General features: G+C 37.3%; 1 protein-coding gene across 3 annotated transcripts in view; it reads right to left on the reverse strand.

Moving 5' to 3' along the window:
- MECOM (MDS1 and EVI1 complex locus) overlaps positions 1 to 22584 on the reverse strand; it is a 192328-nt gene that overhangs the window by 97854 nt on the left and 71890 nt on the right. For all 3 annotated transcript variants that reach the window (XM_044081888.1, XM_044081889.1, XM_044081887.1), the window contains exon 6: positions 3698 to 5063. In XM_044081888.1, the coding sequence (XP_043937823.1) occupies positions 3698 to 5063 (1366 nt within the window). The remainder of the gene's footprint in view (positions 1 to 3697; positions 5064 to 22584) is intronic.

The following is a 22584-nucleotide window of genomic DNA, read 5'->3' on the forward strand; positions in this document are numbered from 1 at the left end:
ATGACATCAGACAATGTTTCTAGTACTTTTAAGAACACTGATGAATACAAACATACATTATGAAATTAAATAGGACTCTGTAAGCTACAATTGCTTTATAAACATTCCCAAATCCGTTTTTGTCAAGTTATTTAATGGAAGCGGTAGGCAGGAAAACTTGAGCTGGTGGCAATATCTATTCACACCTATGTAAGCTGGCTGTAGAGATAACTATGAAGTAAGAGGAGCTGGACTTGACAGTCCATACTGGACAAGAATAAGACCTAGTAATGTGCAGACATGCTTACATATGTGAAAAGGTCTGAATGGACATGTACAAAAATTGACTAAATGGGTAAGACATCAGCTGCAGATACTGGTCTGAATAGAGATGACAGAAAAAACAAGAAAGAAAGAAACTGTGCCGAAGTGAAACATTTTATTTTTCAGTAGTTGATTTTAATCATTTCAGCAAAAATCTATCCATCCATCCACAACCCCTTTTTCCCGTTTTTGCAGATGAGGTTGGGTGTCACTTAAACAGTGTTACATAATTCAGATGCGGTAAATATTTTACTGCTGCTTTATTTACCAATAAGACTAAATGAAAGTGATAAATGATATATGGAGAATCAACACTACAAAAAACGGCAATCAGCACAATGTTAACTTGTCACACTGCCTGGACTGGGATACATAATTTTAAAGGAGATAATGTCCGGGAGAGAAAAAAAAGACACCTTAACTCCTGAAATATTGAGCATATCAGAAATGTATGTAGCCACATATACTTCAGGTTTAGGCATATAGACTGAGAATGTTTTGGGCCACAACTTGTACTTGCACACTATAAAATAAGGAACATGCTAGCTATGACACAACACTTCTCTCTCCTTTCAGTGGGCATTATAAATAGACAAGACACTGCTGTAACTTAGTACATGAGAGGAAAAAAACAGGATAGGATTTACTTTATTAGTCAGTGACAAAGGAAAAATCCATGCAGAAACAATGAACTTTTCAGTCTAATGAATGTGCTTAGTGCTAAAGAGGCATTCAATTTATTGGATTAGTATATTATATATATATATATATATATATATATTTTTTTTTTTTTTTTTGCTTTATACATCACTACTGTAGTGCACTAATTATTTCATCTGTCACAGAGCTCTTAAAAGTCAGGGTCAGTTCTCATCTAAGCTGCTTTCTGTTTGGAGATGGCCTATTTTTCTCATGATCACAGGGGGGGTGCTGGGGATGTCCTGAGTTCTCCCTAATACAAAGTTGTGCTGGCATGTGGACCAGTAATATTAAAATGTTGCAATGTCTGACTGTGAATGGGAAGTGTGAGAGTATTTGTCCTGAGATGGAGCGGCATCCTAAACATGTCTGCTTCCTCCACTGTGCACAGTCTGTTTGAAACAGGTTGTAAATTAGACACGGCTGGCATAGAAGATGGATAGATGATGCATGGATGCATAGCCGGCCTTAGGCATAGGCCAACTAGGCGGTCGCCTAGGGCACCACTCTAGCAGGGGCGCTTTTCCAGTATTTATTTGGTGTAGGTAGACCAGGATGGGAGCACCAAGTGGTGTGATGGGGCGCACCATGGAGCCCTTTTGCCTACGGCACCAGTTGACCATGGTTGCTCCTGCATTGATGGATGGGGTGAATCAATGGAACTCGTAATAATTTGCAAAAATCATGAAACCTAGGTAGTGTTCCAAAGCAACAAGCCTTTCTGCTTTCGAACACTACCTGGGATTCATGATTTTTAGAAATTATTGTGACTGAAGTTATCAACGAAGTTTTAAGACCACTAATTTCTTTGTTTTTTTATTTTTTTCCTCAACAGTTATGGTGGTGAGGTTGGAACTAGACAGATTCCTGTACGTGTTCATTTTTTCAGGGTACATAAATTCATCTCACTGTTGTCAGCTTACCAGTTAACTCTGATCTCCTCTTTTCAGAGTCCTTGACCAACCATTTAGAAGCATCCTACTCTGCTGGACCCCCAGTCTATGGGGTTGTCAGTCAAGTGTTGAGGTCACTGGCTGCAAAGGATCTAAGAGGGGCTTTGAGACACTGCAGATGGCAGACAGCAGCAGGGGGAACAAAAATATAATAGTAGCTGAAGCATTTTGGAATATGTCACAGGCAAAAAAAGTATGCTTTCTTGGGTGATTGATAAATATAGTGATGAAAAATACCAATTCAGTCAATTGTAATAGGCACTCTGATAATGCAAGCCTAGCACAGAGCTTTGTATAAACAAAGCACAATGGCTTTTAGCTAACCCACAACCTGAGCCAGTCAAAAGGTGCAACAGAGAGGGATGCCAGACAGTGCCACGTGGATGTCAGACAAACCACTGAGCTGATTACAGTAAAATATTTGACATAAAATGTTAAGCTCCAGTAATTTGGTGAAGATGTGGCTGGTAGGCAGGAGTTCTCTAAATGAAATTGCAGTAGTGTATTGTGAAGTCTATAGAGTTACTTGATGTCCCTCTTTTCTTAGGGCAGTGTTGATATGTGCAGATGTGTCCAGCAAAAAAAAAACAAAAAAAAACCCCAAAAAAAAAAGAAGAAGAAGAGTTTTAGGACAGATGTTGTTCTATCTTTTAAAAGAAGACTATGAAACTGTACCTGAAATGTCTTTACATGATGTGAAGCAAAATCAATTTATTTTGATAATTAAGTTAAAAGAAGTGTGTTGTGTTGGTCAAGGATGTGGTCTGTCCTGAAGCATGTCACATTTCAATAAGAAATTCCCACTTTGTTCATCTGAAACGTTGGCAGCCCTAAAGGTTATCACCTTAAAATGATTACCATGCCTGTAATTCAGAAAGAAGTTAGTGCCGGTAAAGCACCAAATGGTCGAATTGGCTATTTCTTTAAATTTACCATGCTTCAAGGAATGGAGTAATATAGCTAGGCATTCATTTAAACTAAATGCTGTTACAGTTACATTTAACCAACATTTAGTTTAGGAGCATATTTAGCTCCATTCTGTAAAGTATGGAATATTTAAAACACAGTAGCCAGAATCCCAAGTATGTCTGAGCTCTGCAAATTTCATTGCCAGCTTTCATTAGTTTCCATTTAGATACATAGCATTCTGTTTGCAGTGTAAAATCACCAAACGTCAACAACATGTGCAAGAACATCACAAGAAAACAAAATGGAAAGTTTAGAGTAGTGGTCCAATTGTGGTTAGTGCAAGACACAAAAGCAGCAAGGGAGTTTTGTCTCTCTATGTGTAAGATTCATAAGTCAAAGGATTGGAATCAAGTCTACAAGATTATCATAAATGTGAGTGCTGCCTGTGTTCAAATTGTTCAACTCCAGATATGGGCTAATGGACATCAAACGGGCCATCAGCTATAGCCTGACAAGACCAGTTGAAAAACAAAACTGCCACTTTACTAGATGCAGGCAGACAATGCGACAATTAAAAATTTATATTACATTAGAGTTGTTAGTCTATGAGCAGGGAATCAGAAATTCTTAGGCACAGCTGTAGCAAAACTTACTTTAGATCAAATGAGACTCAGATACATAGCTGGAAGGGAGGCATAATGAATAGCTACATCAGTAGATAATTTAAAAATTGTACAGCATTTCACAGTACAAAAAAAGTATATAAAATGAAAATAATTGTTTTTCTTTTTTTTAATGCATACATATTATAACAATGCATCCTTTCTGATTACCTGTAAATCGGATCCATGAAGAACGGGGTAGGTCGAGCATGCTGCAGTGTCGTGTCTAGCTTCCTCCTTTGTTCTATGTCTGTACCTTTTCTGTCACCAAACACATGACTTTTATGAGGTTCTGTTTGTTTTGTTCCATTTGCCCGACTTCTACTGCCCATGGTCAGATCTAGTGGCTGTTCTTGGCTCGATGAATTTGGGACTACTGGCTTTGAACTTACTGGAGAAACATTCTTGTCCTCTTTGCGTTTAGTTGTAAGATCAAAAGGGGATTCAGTGCTATTCCTCTGGATCTTTTTTGTGTCACTGGGTGACTGAGGTTCTAGTTTCAAAGGTAACGTCCGCAAGTCTCTTTCAGAAAATGGGTAAATTGGCTGTGAAAATGCTGGAAAAAATGGAAGGGGAAACATGGATGGATAAGGCAAAGTTCCGACTTTTTTGTCCTGTATTCCAGCAAGACCAGTGGAGCCAAAATACTTTTCAGCAATGGAAGCTATGGCTTTTATAGAATCATTTACTGCTCCTGAAACTGCAGTCTGTTCTTCTAAAGAAGGTGAAAAAGCTGAATTTTTAGGGAAATCGTTTTTGTTGCTGTTTACTGAAATGGAATTGTCAGAAGTGGCCATTTTTTGTTTAAAATTGGCACCATTATCTTTAAGTTTACATTTGTCTCTGTCACTTTCAATGTCACTTTCGACATCAGAGCCAGATGTTGTTTCCAGATCGCTACCCGTTGGCGTACTAACATCATCAAGATCACTGCTTTCTGAGTGATCACTGAGTTTCAAATGTGTTTTTATTTCAGACACATTTTCTGAGTGGTGATCCATTAACTTACTTTCACTTAACAATGTCTGTTTACTCAGTGCTTTTAAAATATCAGGTGTTGCAGGTAATGTCTGAGCATGAGCTAAGAGAGGACTCTGACTGTTACTTAATTGTTCATTACCTGCTGTTGTTTTAATAGGAGATGTAGCAGGAATTAAAGGTGGTCTATGATATAAGCCAGAAGGGAACAAGCTAGGAAAACTAAAAGGAAATCCTGGTGCTGCTGGAAATGTTAGACCAGAAGGATGCCTGCTGGAACTAAAATAATCCACAAGGGCTGGATTTGCATGGTTCATATTAACTATAGAAGCTTTGTCCAAACATGGAGGTCCAGGGAGAGAAATGCTTTGACCAAATAGACTACCTGCTGCAAAATGATTCTTTCCTTCACAGAATCTTCTGTGTTTATTTAATGATGATGTAGTACTAAACATCTGTCCACAGTCTTTGCATTTGATTTGTGTTCTGCAGTCAGCATGCATACGCTTATGTCGACACAGATTAGAAAACTGTGTGTAGGATTTGTGACAAACTTCACCTAAAAACAAAACAAAACGTGTAAGTTGATAAAGCATAAGTCATGTAATTGTTAACTAAAACATAGTGTACACACTGAGAATGACATCTTCTGTTCTCCCTATTCAAATCTTGAAACTTGCACTGCCCAGCCCCATAAGACCAACAGATGTGAAACTCCAGGAGAACAGCAAATCTCAAACACTGATCTTCTTTAAATTTATTTTTTGGAGGTGGCCAAATCCCTCTTTCCTGATGTGGGGAAGAAGCCACCCCCAACCAAACACGTGTGTGTGTGTGTGTGTGTGTGTGTGTATGTGTGTGTGTGTGTGTGTGTGTGTGTGTGTGTGTGTGTGTGTGTGTGTGTGTGTGTGTGTGTGTATACATACACACACACACACACACACACACACACACACACACACACACACACACACACACACACACACACACACACACACACGCACACACACATATATAATATATCAATACCAACTCCAATCACCATACACTGGAGAAACTGAAATGTTCCAAGAAAAGGCAATCTTAAAGTCTGGATTTTTGGCTATTCGGTGTCCACCTTTCCAGACACAGCAATATGGATCCTGAGATTTTAAATGGTTACTGCAGTAGTCTCAAATGCAGCTGTTACTCTTGTAATACAATCACATTGTGCTTTTTTTTCCTGAAACAATAACTTCTTTACTCAGTGTACCACCCCTGTAAACATCAACAAAATAAACTGCATAACAAGATCCATATCTAAGACCTTATTAACTTTATAAATATATGGCACAAAGGTTATACAAATGACTCACTCTCAGCACTTCATTCATTACAAAATACATTTCTCCTTCAGTGTTCACATTGGCCCAGATTCCAAAAGAGTTGCTCTCAGTCTAAATCTGACTTGATGTCAAAAGACTTATTTTCAATGTAAGTGACTTACTTTGGTGTAAGGCCCATCTATAAAGAGGCTTACGATGGGGCCCACTTTCCAAAAGACCTGCTCTCAGTTAAGTGGTCACTTACACTGAGAGCAAGTCTTTTGGAACTGAGCCCTTCATGTCTGTTGTTAGCAACTATTTAATGAAACAGCAGTACATTTACCCCTCCTAGCAGTAGAGTTACCCCTCCTAGCACAACTCATCAGACTTGGCTATTTCTGTTATAACAACTGTAGAGACCATTCACTGTACATCCTTATAGCCACAGTTCTGTCATTCCAAATGGAATGCAATGTACATAATACCACAAAGCATCACATGGTATGTATTTATGAATACTGATAACCCACTAGTATCAAAGTCTCAGTTCTGCCTACCCTACCAATGATTTGGGTGCTAAACAACAATCGAGCAATGACTGCACTACTACGGTAAAAAAAGGATCAACAGACCAGTAGCCTTCCCTCTTGTTTTGTTTGACAGGAATGAGATATACCTTGTTCTACTGAGCTGCCCAAAAGCAACAACAAGTAAAAGCAAATACTGTGCAGTTATAAATGAGGGATATTCAGTAGCAAGTCTTGCCAGTCTCCTTGAATGCTGACCTTCTTCCTTCCTACTTAAACTCAGTTTTAAAAAGCTTACAAGCAACATGACTACCAGATGACAATTTGTACTATGCAAAGATTCTACTCTATGAACTTCTGTCTTCATTTTGTACTGTTTCCTAGTGATGTATATGGTGCTGGCCAGCAGTCTTCCTGCTTCTACCTGAGCAAAAGCTGGAGGCATATTGCCCTACCTCCTTCCACATCAAAGAAATAAAGACAACTATTACCTTGCAAACAGGAACCTCATTTGCTATTCAATGGCCCCATAAATTTATCTAGGGCTTTTCTACAAATTCTGACCAGCAGAGTTCAAGTTTACTCTACTGTTAGCTCTTTGGTAGTGACAGTATCCCTATCACATTTACTCTACTGTTAATGTTTTGGTAGTGACAGTATCCCTATCACGTTTACTCTACTGTTAAAGCTTTGGTAGTGACAGTATCCCTATCACATTTACTCTACTGTTAATGCTTTGGTAATGACATTACCTCTATCATGTTCACTCTACTGTTAACTCTTTGGTAATGACAGTATCCCTATCATGTTTACTCTACTGTTAATGCTTTGGTAGTGACAGTATCCCTATCATGTTTACTCTATTGTTAATGCTTTGGTAGTGACAGTATCCCTATCACGTTTACTCTACTGTTAATGCTTTGGTAGTGACAGTATCCCTATCATGTTTACTCTATTGTTAATGCTTTGGTAGTGACAGTATCCCTATCACGTTTACTCTACTGTTAACTCTTTGGTAGTGACAGTATCCCTATCATGTTTACTCTATTGTTAATGCTTTGGTAGTGACAGTATCCCTATCACGTTTACTCTCCTGTTAACGCTTTGGTAGTGACAGTATCCCTATCACGTTTACTCTACTGTTAATGCTTTGGTAGTGACAGTATCCCTATCACGTTTACTCTACTGTTAACTCTTTGGTAGTGACAGTATCCCTATCACGTTTACTCTAATGTTAATGCTTTGGTAGTGACAGTATCCCTATCCCGTTTACTCTCCTGTTAACACTTTGGTAGTGACAGTATCCCTATCACTTCTCTGCAGTTTGCGTACCTCAATCCTTCAGGGGAAATTTTTGTGGACTTCTGCTGGTTCTAAACTCCTCACTATCATTTGGCTCCCTGGGACAATGGTCATTTTGTAGCACTACATTTCTGTAAACCACTTCAGAGCCTGTGTCATTCAAGTCCATCTCATTATAACTCATCTTATCAAAGTGATTCCATCAGCTGTCCAGTCATCTGGGTAATTCTTTCTACTTATTCATCATTATGGCTTCTGTACTTACTCTCTGAGCACCATGGCGAATATTGCTGGAAGTCTTCTCAATTTATTTGTACTGTTCTCATGTGATATCAGTGACACTGCATTGAATGAATGCCTAGAGCAGATCTCTTAGGCCTGTTACTTCTTTTCCCTGTCACAGTAGCAGAGTAAAACAAGCAAGTTCCACAACACAGCTGAAGAGTAATTTAAAGAGGCACACAATCAGCCAAATGGTATCCGGCCTGAGTTATGATGCAAAACTGATGTTGGTGACAGTATATGGGAATACATTAGCCTCTATTCCGTCTGCTTCTACCAATGTATTTCTTGATCTACAATGTATTCCTCTTGCAAAATATATCTTCCCACGTGTATATTTTTTTGCATTCCTATTGAAATACCAGCACTCCAAACGCAGAGTGGTGACATGCTGAAAAAACTGCAGGAGAATAGCAAATTTCGAAAATATCACTTTTCCTATAAATGTATTTTTTTGCAGGTGTCAAGCCCCCTTGCACCCTCCACACTCCTTGAGCTTGTATATACTAACTGCAAGATCACCATACTTTGGAGGAAAGGGAATATTGTGGGAAATGGCCATATCTGACTTAGTATATTTACTAAGTCCATTTTTGGGGCATTCAGTCTCTGTGTTTCACAACTTGCTCTGTCAGGTACTGGCATTTCAAAGCGTTACCATATTTTTTGTCTATTTTGTTTATTTGTCTAAAGTCATCACAACTATATACATACATATATATTTATATATATATATATATATATATATATATATATATATATATATACATATATATATATATATATATATATATATATATATATATATATATATATATATATATATATGTATATATATATATATATATATATATATATATATATATATATAATATGCATATATATATATATATATATATATATATATATATACATATGCTGGTCGTGACCAATCTTAAGTTATACTGGTCACATGACACCAATGATTCTATAATCTAAGGATGGGATGGAGTTTGGAGGGTTGCGTGGAGTCATTGCTGTTTTCCTTTACAGACTCAGCAATACGTGTACTCACATGTCTACTGGAAGTACTTCCTTCTCTGTTAGGAATGCTGCGCAGCCTTAATTCTCTTTTCACTGTTTTATAAGGTCCCATAACCACAAACACACACTCCGGAAAGTGAATGCCAGTGTAATGTGTAAAGCTCACTATGAGAAAAAGAGTGGAAGGAGAAGGAAACTCCAAATTCTCTTTGCTTATTTACCAAAAGGAAGATTATAACTGGATCTCTAATCATAACCTACTTGTTATCTGTACAAGAAATGGAATTCAAAAGAAATTTACCTCCATGACACAGCTCAAGAGTTGAAATTGACATCTATATTAGAACAGATAACTAGTTTGTTTTGATTAAAGAAACCCCACTCATAATTTGTTGCAGTACATGGAATTTTAGCTGCTCTGATGATCTAGAGAAAAAGAAGTGAAAAACTGCTAGTATTTCACTGCATTTATCACTGCAATGCAATCGTCACTGGCACACAGACAGTGGCCAAAAGCAAAATAGAATAATTCTGCTCAACCAACAGCTTTAGACATTTTACTCTGACTCATTTTGGCTTTTTTTTTGTGTGTGGCACTGGCAGCATGGATTGTATCACTGGCTTTAATGCTGCTAAAGATTTTATGTGTTGCTCTGTTGTTGCTGTTGTGTGCACTCTAACACAACAGCTTTGAAAGGTGTACTTTTGCTATGTCCTTCTCTGACGTCAGAGAAGGGCATAACAAGGTTATCATTCTGCCAGTTTCAGAGCATAATGAGTATACTTCATATACTATAAAAGCTTTGTATTCATATTGTTTAACTCATTAAGGCAAGCCTGCCGAGCTATTTCTATACACACAAAAAGTTCTATCTTCTTTTCCTAATTGCTAATATGTAGCACAAAGAACTACATAGAGTGCAGCAGTATATTCTGACACAAATAAAATCTGTTACACTTTCGAGTAGTTGCCACATGAAATACATAAAACTGGCATTCATGTTGAAGTTTTTTCTGCTGATGAAGCCAAGTCATTATCCACCATTAACCCTTGCACATATAATCTGCTCAATTTCTGCTGACTAAATGAGCATTCAGCATTCTGTTAATGCACATGCATCCATGGCTGACACATGCAGTTCCCACAGTACTGGTGCTTTCATTTCAAATTGTAAGGCTGCACTTCAGAATACATATGTTATCTGTGCAGTTTACTACATTGTAATGGGAATTTGAGCATAATTAGTCTAGTGATTAAATTCTAATTCTGATTAAATTCTAAATATCATAGCTCAGATCTTAACAGGCATGTTTCAAGAATATCCCAAAAGAACTTAGCAATGTCAGGAGTGTTAAATACCATCACTAACCCATTTCATAACACAAAGCCATGCATATTCTTTGCTGAGAACAATCTGAAATGTAGCATGAAGAAACAGCAGTTATGACCTTATACTGCAACCTAAAAATGTGACTTTTGAAAACTATCTTCCACATCTGACATCAAACATTTAACCCTGCAGAATACTGCAGCTATTGTTCACATCTTTCTCTTGATATATTTTTGCGTACCACAATTAAATGCTGTAGTGACTGCAGAATCACCTAATAATTTGTAATTCACGAGTAAATGCCATGGATATGGTGACATACCGTGCCAACTATAAACACTGATGCTACACTGCAGCTGTAGTTAAATGAAGTGTTACGAGTGGCTGCAGATGAACACTGCAGTACGACACCAATTATGAAGAAAAAGGCAGAAAAAGAAACTGCCACACAAAATGGTATAATTGGAACAACAGTTAGCATTTCTAACTCGTAGCACTTGGTTCTCAAGTTTGATTCATGGCTGGTGTGTTTTCTGCATAGAGTCTCAATGTTCTGCTTGTGCTTACATGAGGGTTTTGCTGGGAGCATTGATTTCCTTGTTCAGTTTAAAGACATGGTGAACAGGTGATCTCCCAAATTATCCATAGTTGTTCAAACTATCTGTGAGTGATGGTGTGGGTGTATCCTGCAAACGAATGCTCTCCTACCTAGGATTAGGTTTTTTCGTGGCAGCTCGTGCCATCGAACTGCAGGACTGCACCCCCCAGCTGTGAAAAAAAGAAATATGTTTAAAAAATAAAATATTTATTTGTATACATACTACTGCTGACTGTTTGACTGAGTCGCGGAAGTCCCAGAACTTGAACTGCATATACTCGGCGAGTTCCAGGTTTAAAAAAAAAATAGTTTCTGTAAATCTGGACTGCTGTACAAGCAGTCCAGATTAAGGAGAAAAGGCATCTGTGTAATGCCCAGAGGTCTATGCAGTTTGTAACTGCAGTTTTGTGGAAGGGGTTCGGACTGCCACATCTGCAGTCACATACGTGAGGTGGATGGCTACTGATTGGTTCTCGGTCTCTTCCCGCACTTTGCATGCTGGGAAAAAGAGCGAGAAACAGTATGTAGCACTGTATTTGGTTTTACATTACACCAGGTTGCAATTCAAATGTTTTCAAGATAGCTACAAATCGACGTGGTGTAGCATTTATTTTAGTTAATATATGTAAAACTACTATTGTTTGTACTTTTATGCTTCTCTGTTATACTTTTGTTGTGTTTTGTTTTACTTGTGTTTTATGTGCCATTTTCTCACAGCTTTGCTTTATAAGTTGAAAAATCTCTTTATCTCTGTAAAATACTACTACCTTTTTGTTGGGATGCCTTCTTGGCATAGTGTAGTATCCTTAACTTTTATTGGCTGTTTACTGTTTCCTACCATGACTTGAATTATTGTCTCTGGTTGCATATTTAAATGGTACTGGATGGGATGTAGAAACTATTTGATTAACTTTGAATGTGTGCTGCTCCCTGTACTCCTCTTTTTAAAGTTCTGTGTACATCATTCTCTGCCTTTTGTTGCAGCTGATGTATTTTTGCAGCTTTTATTCCTGTGTCGGGAAGTGCAGCGCGTCGACTATAAGCTCTGCACTGCAGTATATTCATGCTTTGCTGTAAGGGCACACAGTTCCCAATGGGCATACTCAAAATGGTGTGAATTGGCCTATATGTTAGGTGTCAAAGTTATACTGACGTTGTTTGCTGCATTATTATATTCTTTTGAATTTAATATACGTTATTGATTTTTTTTTTATTTTAAAGTAATCCGTTGTAGTTTATACACCATTTTGGAATGATGCTTAATAGTTCAGTTCTATTCCTTTTGTTGCCTACTGAAGGGAATAACATTGGCTAAAATGCTACCTACTGTAACTGAAATGTCCGATTGCAAAACTTTATGCGTTTTGTTAGGTTCACAATATAGCATCTTAAAAATATGTGTAACACATCTATTTTCACGTTGTAAGTATGTCTTTCATTTTGATTTAACTGTTTACTGTTGCTGCATTGCCAGGCGGTTTGTGTATTTCCTGAGTTTGTGGATTACCTAGCTTAAACTTTCCTGTTTGTCACGGGTGTTGATTGGCTTTATAGACATGCTTTGTGTGCACCAGTTGAAGTTTGACATGTTTATTACTGTGTAGTAATGCATTACACTGAGGCGGAAGCATGCGTGTTGCAAACCTGACAAGTAAAAGGAACAGTCTGTATTTTGAAACTTCTGAAATGTAAAGACGTCCTATCCCCATTCTTTCTGAAAGGTTGTCTTATAGCTGACTCTGGAATATAGAACAACATTGTGTTGTACTGCCCTTTGTGCCACTTTATGCCAATTGCATAATGGCATTTAGATTCTAATCTGAACTTTCACTTGGGATATATTAGAACAGCACCTTGTGCTTAGTTTGTACTTTTGAGGTGCTGTCAGTGCAACTCTGACCTCTATGGAGCAGATCTAGTAAAAATCAGTACACGCCAAGAAACAGTTTATGGCTTACTACTTTCTTTTCAAAACTGAATCAAAATTGCTAACTGCAGGAACATTTTTTAGAGGATGAAGGTTTGTGGTATAATAACCTTGTGAATAAAGACGTAGACCCACAGATACTGGGGGAAATTTAGAGTAGGGTCTATAGATATTTCTCAGATTGTAATAAATCAAATTGTGATAGAAAGGGGGGGTCCCCTGCAAGGTTAAGGTTCTGTGGTAGAAATTATTCTTATTAGAATTAAAAAAAAGGGAAACTTAAAGAGGTTTGGTATAGTTTCCTAGAGAGATGATATACTTAGAAATATGTGCTTTCAGAAATGCACTTTGGGTAGCATTCCAATTTGCTTAAAACACTCAGCAAATTGGCTGGTTGTGTGAGTATATATATGTATGTGAGTCTGTGTAGCTGTGCGTGTGTGTGTGTGTGTGTGTGTGTGTGTGTGTGTGTGTGTGTGTGTGTGTGTGTGTGCGTGCATCTGAGTTTCTGTATATATGTCTGTGTGTGTGTTTGAAAATGTTTCTTTCTCTGACAGTTTTTATATATGTAGGTGTGTGTGTTTATACAGATTTTCAGATCAGATTTTTAGTCCTTTTTTCATAAAATTGTGTTTTTCTGGCAAATTAGTGGCAAATCATTAAAGATTGAAGTTAGAAAATAATGACAGACATTTGAGTTTCAGATTTCATACCCTTCAGAAAATTCATACTAATGCAAGACTTATTATTCTATTATCTTTCTAAGTTTATAAGAGCAATATTTAAAAATTGTCCTTATTTTTGGGTATTTGTCCCACTTCTATGTATAGCTTTGTCCACATTTCTTGCTCTGAGATTGAGAGGTATGACAAATGTGTCAGGGCCATCACCGTCAAGCAGAGACATTTCAAATTGTGACATACTTGTTGCACCCCACTCCCCCATGTAGTGACTCTGGATGTGTCCAAGTAAGGCAAGGAGCAGTTATGCAGTGTAAGTGTGCAGAGTATTCCCCCATCCAAGGTAGACACAAGTACGACAGTGTCTTTTCATCTGTCCTTGATTTTGCAGAATGTTCTGGTTTTCTGACATACTTTTATACTGTTGCTTTATGCTTCTTATTATTCAGAAAATGCATGCTGTCATAGGGCCCTGTTGCTCTGTGTTTAAGTAGTAATGCTTTAATGACCATCAGTTGAGCTTGTCTGAGATTGTAAGATGCAAGTAAGCTTTAATAGGCATACTGTTAAATAATTCTCAACATTGAAAGCCTTTTTGTTGTAGCCATGTAGAGAATATTTACATAACTAGATAACGTATAAGCCTTGGGTATTGAAATGCATGTGACAATATTTGTAATAAAGGACAGGATTACAGTATTTTCAGAAGCTCATTACATTTGCTGGAGACTTGCAGTCGTCTTTGCAGGCTTTACCCATATACTAAACAGAATGCCAGTCTATCATGTGTGGGCCATAACCTGTGCAGCAATCCTTTATGCAATTTATCTTGAGCTTGTTTCTTGTTTGCTGTTCATTTTTTACTTTGATCATGTTTTTCCCATGAAACAAGGTGATAGCTGTTGCCAGGCAGCAGGTCTTTTTTGGATAAGAAACATTTTTACAAGTGGGGGTATCACAGAGATTGCTACTTTCAGCATGTTACTTGGTACTTTTATAAAGTTGAATATAAATTATAATTAGAACTGCAGTGCAAGGAGAAGTGGTTTGAGTTGACTGCTGCTTGTTTTTTTTTTATACTTGATTTTGACTGGCATTCCAGTTGTTGTTGTTGTTGTTGTTGTTGTTGTGTCTTTCGGCTTTTCCTGGTTAGGGGTCGCCAGTAATGTATTTAAAAAGTAATTTATTTTTTCATGCCTCACAACCTTTTTGTTTCCATCTAGATATTAAGTAAGCTGTCAAGTAGCCAATGCATTGAAATATTTTTTTCTTCTACACTTCATTTTGTCTTGATTGGACTCTCGAAATGATGGTTTGGCACCCAGGGTAGCATATACAATTAAAGTTCCAGTTGTGGTTTTGAGCATAGCCCCATCCCTTTCTAGTTGGCCACACCCCTTCCCATTGGCCCCACCCATTCAGCTGTCTCCTACAGCCCCCTTTAATTTGAAGTCACCAGCTGCCACTGGGTTTTCTGCCACATACCTGAAGATGAAATAAGTCAAGACACAGGTGTGGATACACTGATTTAAGTATACTGATAAAAGTATTTGCTAAAGCATTCTAAAAGAAACAGAAGGCCTGAGTTTGTGAGACACATACAATGTTCAATAATAGTAATACAGAGTGTAGCGTACCAGTGGTAGATTACATTGCGGAGTATAAGTAATGATATCATCCTCTGTGACAGGTAGACAACTGTTTTTGATATTGTAATGTCTTTTAACTTGCTGGACATCACCTCTGTGGTCAGAATAAAGAGCTGCAGCTGTTTACTTGGATCTGACTTTTGTCTTTTCATAACTTTTCTAAAGTATATTTTAGTATAAAAACAACAGTAATAAAAGCAACATGGGGGGATTCAAACAAAACATGATATTGCTGTCTTCACTGTCTAAAAAAGAGAAAAGTACATATGAACCATCCAAGGAATTTTTAGCCTGCTTCCAGTTTCCTGGACTACTTCAGTAGGAAACCTAGTATCATCAATGCACATTCTGTTGGACAAACGACTGCCCAAGCAAAGCTGAACATCTGAAGTTAAATGGACCAGTATAATATATATAATGCTGCTTTCAGAAAAGCATCTCAGAGATACTAAAGTTTCTGCTGTTGAATCCTTGAGATCCATTATCAATGACTTTGAATACACATACACTGTGAGTAGAATGATCGATAGATAGTTATATTAATGAACAAGAAATGAAGACCAGTACAACAGTACCTACCAAATGAGTTACAGAGTTTTCAAGATTAGAGACGGAAAGGTTGTACAGTTACAAAATGAGCAAAACTTTCAGCAAAAGTTCATTAAACAAAAATGGCAAAATATGCCTTTGAGTATAGCTGGTGCTGTAGTAAACATAAAATATGACACCATACAAAACTTGAATTAATTTTAGGACATTACTGAATTAACACTCTTTCTAGAGAAAATCAAGGTGATGAGAATGTAATTTAGAGCCAGTCTTGTTTTGAAACACTAATGATTGACATTTATTTATCAGTCACTAGTTTGTGATCATCTGGCTTATCCCCAAAAACGTGAACTGCCAGCATTTCCCCCATGACATTATGACCTTAGAGTAGGTCTACATAAACAGTGGGGGTGTATGGGGGTTTAGTCTCCTGCATAAGGGGTTCATAGGGGCTTGTCTCCTGCAAAAAAACATTTTTTCCTGTGATTCCTTTTTTTAATCCTCAGTGCTATTCGTATTTGGAAGCGTTTGTTTATTTGTAATTGCACTTGTGTGAGGAGATTACATATCAGATGAACACCTGTCAGGGAGTCATCAGAGAACATAAGGCAAAGGCTGAAAAGCTAAGGATAGCATTGAAACTTTACAGTCAGTATGACAATCCTGCTAATGAACTGTTAGGTCAAGATAACATAACAAATGTGCCTATATTTTTGGAAAGACAGACATGCATTAAACGAGGAAGCCTAAACCAAGGCTGTAGAACTACAACTGACTGAAACATAGAATGAAACTGTCACCATGGCTACAAGGTGCAATGGAACTGTCACCACAGATTTAGATGCAGTACAACCAATGTATGTTACTGTTACTTAACAAATTGGTTTACTAGTTTCAATGCAAGAAGCACTGCATCCATTGAAAATGTTTCTGGTCTGGCCTTGTTTTTCAGTGTTTTGCAAAGTGAAATTTACATAAAGGGTCTTATAGTAAAGCTTCTCTCACTAAAATTATTTTACTTTATGTATTTATCTACTGATGTGTGTATAACATCATGCAGCCTTAACCCCCTGACATACTTCATAGCATTTAACAGAAGGACAGTAATGAGAGTTAAGGGAACTACCGACCCATTTACAAGTTATAAGAGATAAACAAAAAAGAAATATCATACATTGTCACATGTCTTGAAGCTGTAGTGTCCTTAGAAAAGTGGGTATACTATTGCAAATAATCACTGTGAACACCACTATGGCAGTCTGGAATAAACCAGTAGAAAGAATGAGAATGGGAAATACAATATTGTCCCAGAATATGTGCGTTATGTCAGAAGAATAAAGCTTTGATTATGACCCAGATGGCTTAGGACAACCAGTGCTCCCAATGCTGGAACAGTAAGAATGACTATTTGACACCCCTTCGGCTATGTGGGGGCACAGCTTAGTCTGGTGGAATAGCATCAACCATTAGAGGTTAGCTGTTGGGGGACAGTCACCAGAGAAGCAGGGTAAGTAGATATGCAAAGCAGCAAGCCCTCTAACTAGGGATGTCGATGCATTTGGATAACCGTGCAAGTGAAAGCAGTGCTGACACTGATGACATGACTGGTCAGTGATGCCGCAGGACGGGACTAAGACATGTAAAACCCCACAGGGAGTGTAAGAAATCATGCCACACTGCAATTGCTCTGTAGTTTCCTTCCCTAATGACAGCTGTCTCTCACTTGCAGATTGCCTTCCCTTCGAAGGAAGACACCTGGCCTAAGGGTTAAGTGGATCCTTGTGTTAAGTGGACAGTGTGTCTCATTAGATTGGAAAATGGAGAGATACATAACATCAAAATACTCTATCAATCAGAAAAAGAAACCTGCACTCAGAGATATCACTCAGCCACATTCCTCCTCAAGACCCCTTCGCTCCAGCAACAAACTACTTCTACACACAACCAAAGCTAACAGTTCAGCAGGGCAGGTGAATCACTTTTTTCCAACTAAATCTCCAAAACACTGGAATAATCTGCCTAACTAACTCCTCAACACTTCAGTTTAAAAAACTAAAAAATGCACCTTAGTAACACCCGGCTCTGCACTAGCAACTCCCCTGGATAACCTATTTCTCCTTTTTACTCTGTTATCATTAGTTTTATTCTACTAGCATGAACTACCACTAATGATAGTTTCACTTTAACTGTACATAATCATTTGTATATCGACACTAAATATAAACAACCATTTTTTATGTAAATTACTGTTGCTCTACTTATTGTGTCTGAAACCACCATCTTGTATGTATTTGCATCTCACTTGGCTATATTTGTTTCTCTATTGTATGTATTTGTTACTCTTGGAGCTTTTCTGCCCAGGCCTCTGTTGAAACTGGACCTGTGTCCTGTCAGACTTTTCCAGTAAACCAATGCAAAATAAATAAATAAATAAATCAGTCAATCACAAAAATTGAAAATAAATAAATAAATAAAGCTTGTGGGCTATGCTCAAGTACCATCCAAAACTAATACAAATACCACAGGAATAAGTTCAGTATTTTTTAACATTTGGTACTCAAATAATACATTTATTTTTGTACAATAAATCACAAAGATAAAGAAATTCACTATCAGAAAGAAATATTTTACTTCCTATTAAAATTTAAAAGAAATGTAGCTTAAAATCCATGCATATAAAGAATATGAAATGCATGTGTTTTTCAAGGTTCAGAAGAATACCAGTATTCCTACTTAACTTACCCACATTACTCTGGAAGGCAACCAAGTATTTATATGACACCTGTTGTTACTGAATACACCCTTAACTGTTCCTCAGTAGGGAACATATATTTTATGGATACTCCAGGAAACCTTACTTCCGCTGTATCTACTTAGCATTCTGTATGACATCTTCATAGAACTTTCCTTCTGAAAAGAATGAGCATTTTTTCCCAGTAGTGAAATTTAATTAAGCTCTGTGAAAAGACATGTGGGCTCTTCACTGCTGCTTAATGTGAGTTATGTCACTAACTTCCATCGCTCATACACAAAACTGGACTATATGTACTATGTATTCTGGGACTATTGTTAACAATAAACTTCACAATTTGAATAAAACTGAAAGAAATCACAATGGCTCTATTTTAAGCCTGAAAAGGAAACTAAAGTGAATGTATTCCATCCTGAATTTTTGGTTCCCATGAATTGCAATCACGTCCTCTGGCTTCCCATCACAGTACTGCTGATGTTAGCCTTCCTGCACTCGCACATCCCTGACCTTCAAAGAAATGGACACTTGTGTTACCTTTAACCCCTTATACTCTATGCACTTGATATACCAACTTATCTGATTTACAGTCATTAGCAGTCAAATGTTAGTTAAAGATCCATGGGTGCCTAGTAACAGTCAGTTCTGAATAGTAACATTTTCATACAACAGCTATCAAAACAAAACCTTTTTGCACTACGATGCAAAAAATCCTGTTTTTACTGAATACTTTGAATGCAACTCAAGTTTTACTATGTATGCATTTAACTACTAATCAAACTGTCATGTGCTTATGGAGGAAAAAACTGATACCAGGTTTTAAAGCTGTCTACATTAACACCAAACTGGAACATTAAGCACATTGTGTTGCATGATGCTAATAACGGCCCACGTGTGCAATCATAGTTTCATCATTACTCATTCACACCAATGCAGTTTTAAAAAGTAACAGGTGGAAACTGATTGACCAAGGAGAAAATGTCCACACACTGTAGTAATAATGCATGACATTGACATTTCTGTTTTAACTTTACCTTCCAGCTGTGATTCAAAAGCTGAATTTTTACTCTAATCATCAGCAGCACACAAGATGCATTTACCCTAAAGCTTTTCTCCACCTTGTAATGCTTCCACACCTACCGCAAAGAAGTGCACCCACCTTTTGATACTCATACCATCTGACGTAATGCCGATGCTCTGGTAAGCTATTTTCTTAGAAGAAGGTAATTAGTTAGCAGTTTAGGTTGCATATTTTCTGCTTATTACAACAAATTAAGTGCTATTTTAAATATGTTAGGCTCATTACAGCATGTGGTTTCTATTTGGGGATGTTGGAGTTTTTGAGAAGTAAGTAGGCAATTACATTTCTGTTGGTGCATTTTTTGACAAAAGTATGGGCAGTATACCGAAATAAGAGGCCGCTGCCATAAACAATGTAGCAAGGCAAGGCAATTCATGGTGTGTGGCCTCTGACAGAAAACAAATCTGTTACTTTAATATGAAAGAACAGCAGCATTTTGCAGGCTAGAAGGTATACCTTAACATTTGTAATGCTAGGCATAACATTTCACACAATGAATGTAGGTACAGTTTTGGTCATCCAATTAAACTGAATGTTTCCCCTTACAATAATTAAAACAATACTGAATGACCAAACAGCTGCTCAAAGATGTCCCATAATATGTGTTGACATGACTATTATTACTATTATGATTATTATTATTATTGCAACTTTTGCAAATAGTACTACACATCAATATATCATAATCAAATATTCTTTAGCATGAATATTGATGTTTTCCCAACAAAGTGAATGTCCATAGTTTTATTTTCTTTTTAAATAACAAGTAAAGTAACAGAGATTTTATTTCACTTCTATTTTTGGTGCTCTCCCAAATGTTCATCATTCACTGCTTCCCAAGCATCTGCTATGCCTCAAGGATCCTCCTAATTAAGACAGCAAGAAAGAGACAGGACACAGGTATCCCAGTCTAGAGTCATCCAGAAGTAGCAGAGGTAACCCCTTTAGGCCTATCCTTATTCCTATGTCTCTGCCCTCAACACAAATTATATTATACTAAAGTATACCTCACCCACTCTCTACTGCATAAAATCTGTCTTTTCCCATGCCTTCTGACTGCTTGAACTAGAATCCCATGTTCCCACTAGGGGCTGTAGCTAGGCAGGAAATCCACCATCCAATGGGATGGCTAAGACAGCATTTAAGCCACTCTTTCACAGATCCCCCCCCCCTTCCTGTTTTTTCTGCACCCACTATTTAAACCCAGGTCTCCTGAAAAGTAATAGATGCAGTCTGTATGTTTTCAAGTCAATTCAATAATATCTTTCCCCATTGTCCTATATCAGTAATATTGCTTAAATTAATAACAGCTCTGCAAAAATGGAAAGCAAAAAGCATAGCTTCAGGTGAAATTGCTTAATATGTGCAACAATGGCATTCCCATGTGGTGATCAATGCAAATCATGCTCTGAAATGCATTATAAATGATGTTTTACATGATTTTCCTGCAGCTGGTGGAAGACCACCCAGTATATAGCATGGAACTTGAATTCAGCATATATCTACAAGAATTTCTGTTTTTAATAGTGTTTTCTTTTTTTTCTTTTGAAGAGTACAGCATTTTTATTTAATATATTCCTTATGTGTATATAGAAAACTATGACATGAGACTGTTTTACCATTCTAATTCAACAAACAGGGAGGCTACTATCTGACTATACATATATATCTTCAGCAATGATATATTTAATAAGCTACAGTGCAAAACAAAAAAGTGCACCCCATTTAAAGACAAAACAGTCATAAAAACACACTTGACAAAATGTATTCAATCCATAATAAATATAAGGCTTTGAAAATAAACATTTTAAAATAATGGATAGCACGAATCACATCGGATTATTTACAGAATTACAAGATTACAGCATTGAATTGTCATTAGGCTTCCTGCAATTAATATGGCATTTGTGAGACTAATAAATATGACTTTGCCATGCTATGCTTTTTTAAGCTTCCATAAACACTGATACTTTAAAAAGGTTATGAAGATAAGAGTCAGCAAATGCTATACAGTAAAAAAGCAAATGAAAAACAGTTTCAAATGAACTATGCACAGATTTACTGTTCCATCTACTGCCAATTTTATTTATCATTAATTTATTCATGCATTTTCTGATAACCTTTGTTATCCAGTTTATGACTGCAGGGAGCTAGAGCCTATCCCAGCATCCAGTGGGTGCAAGGCAGTGAAACCTATCATAAACATGGTGCTAAATTAATAAAGAAGAAATGCACTCACACAAAGCATGCACATATATAAAGCAAAATGGTTGGTAAGTTTTAGCCATATACAGATATAAATTGAATGTATCATGTATGCCTATACTTCAGAACAGAGACTGGTAAATTAACTACCGCTGCATTCTAATATTTAGTCTGCATGTATCTGTGTACATACTTGCATATGTATGTAAAGGATTCTAAAACATCTAAGGTTGAAATGTTAAATCAAATATGTTGCCTGATATCTGGAAAATGGTATACTGACTTTTTTCCCCTTGTACCATAGAAAGTAGGTAACAAACCTGACAACTTCTAGGTCTAATGGACAAAACAAGATATTATTTTCTGAGTCAGCTGTGGGTTGTTTTTTCATTTTCACTAAGATTTATGAATCCAAGCCTCACCAGTGGCAAAAGATGCTCATGACCTCGACTACAGCCCTGTCCACTCAAGTTTGAGCTGCAGCTCAGACTTCACACAGCAAGGCAGTAGAGATGGGCACACCTGTCTTTGGATGGAAGGGATCACATTAATGATGGACAATACCTCAGGGTCAGCAAAGGCCAGGTCATGTTGGAGAAAGCCAAGCTGATTGGTGGGTTGGCCGGGTCAGGGTAGTCCCTCCTCACAGTGGACTCATTCCCTATACCATGCCATACCATGTGCCCAAATTATCGATAATGTAGCTATTTGAGGAAGAATGGTTTGACTCCAATTACAAATAGGTAAGGAGAAGTATCACTGGCAGCTGGTTTGCACTACCCCGTTGTGTAGTGGACACTGCCATCAGTCAGGTCAGCACCCTTAGTCTGGCAGGGTATGCAAGTACCAGACACTACACAGTTTTATACACTG

The sequence above is a fragment of the Protopterus annectens genome, chromosome 8.part1 (assembly GCF_019279795.1).
Source record: "Protopterus annectens isolate FY-2018-M chromosome 8.part1, PAN1.0, whole genome shotgun sequence".
NCBI lineage: Eukaryota > Metazoa > Chordata > Ceratodontiformes > Protopteridae > Protopterus > Protopterus annectens.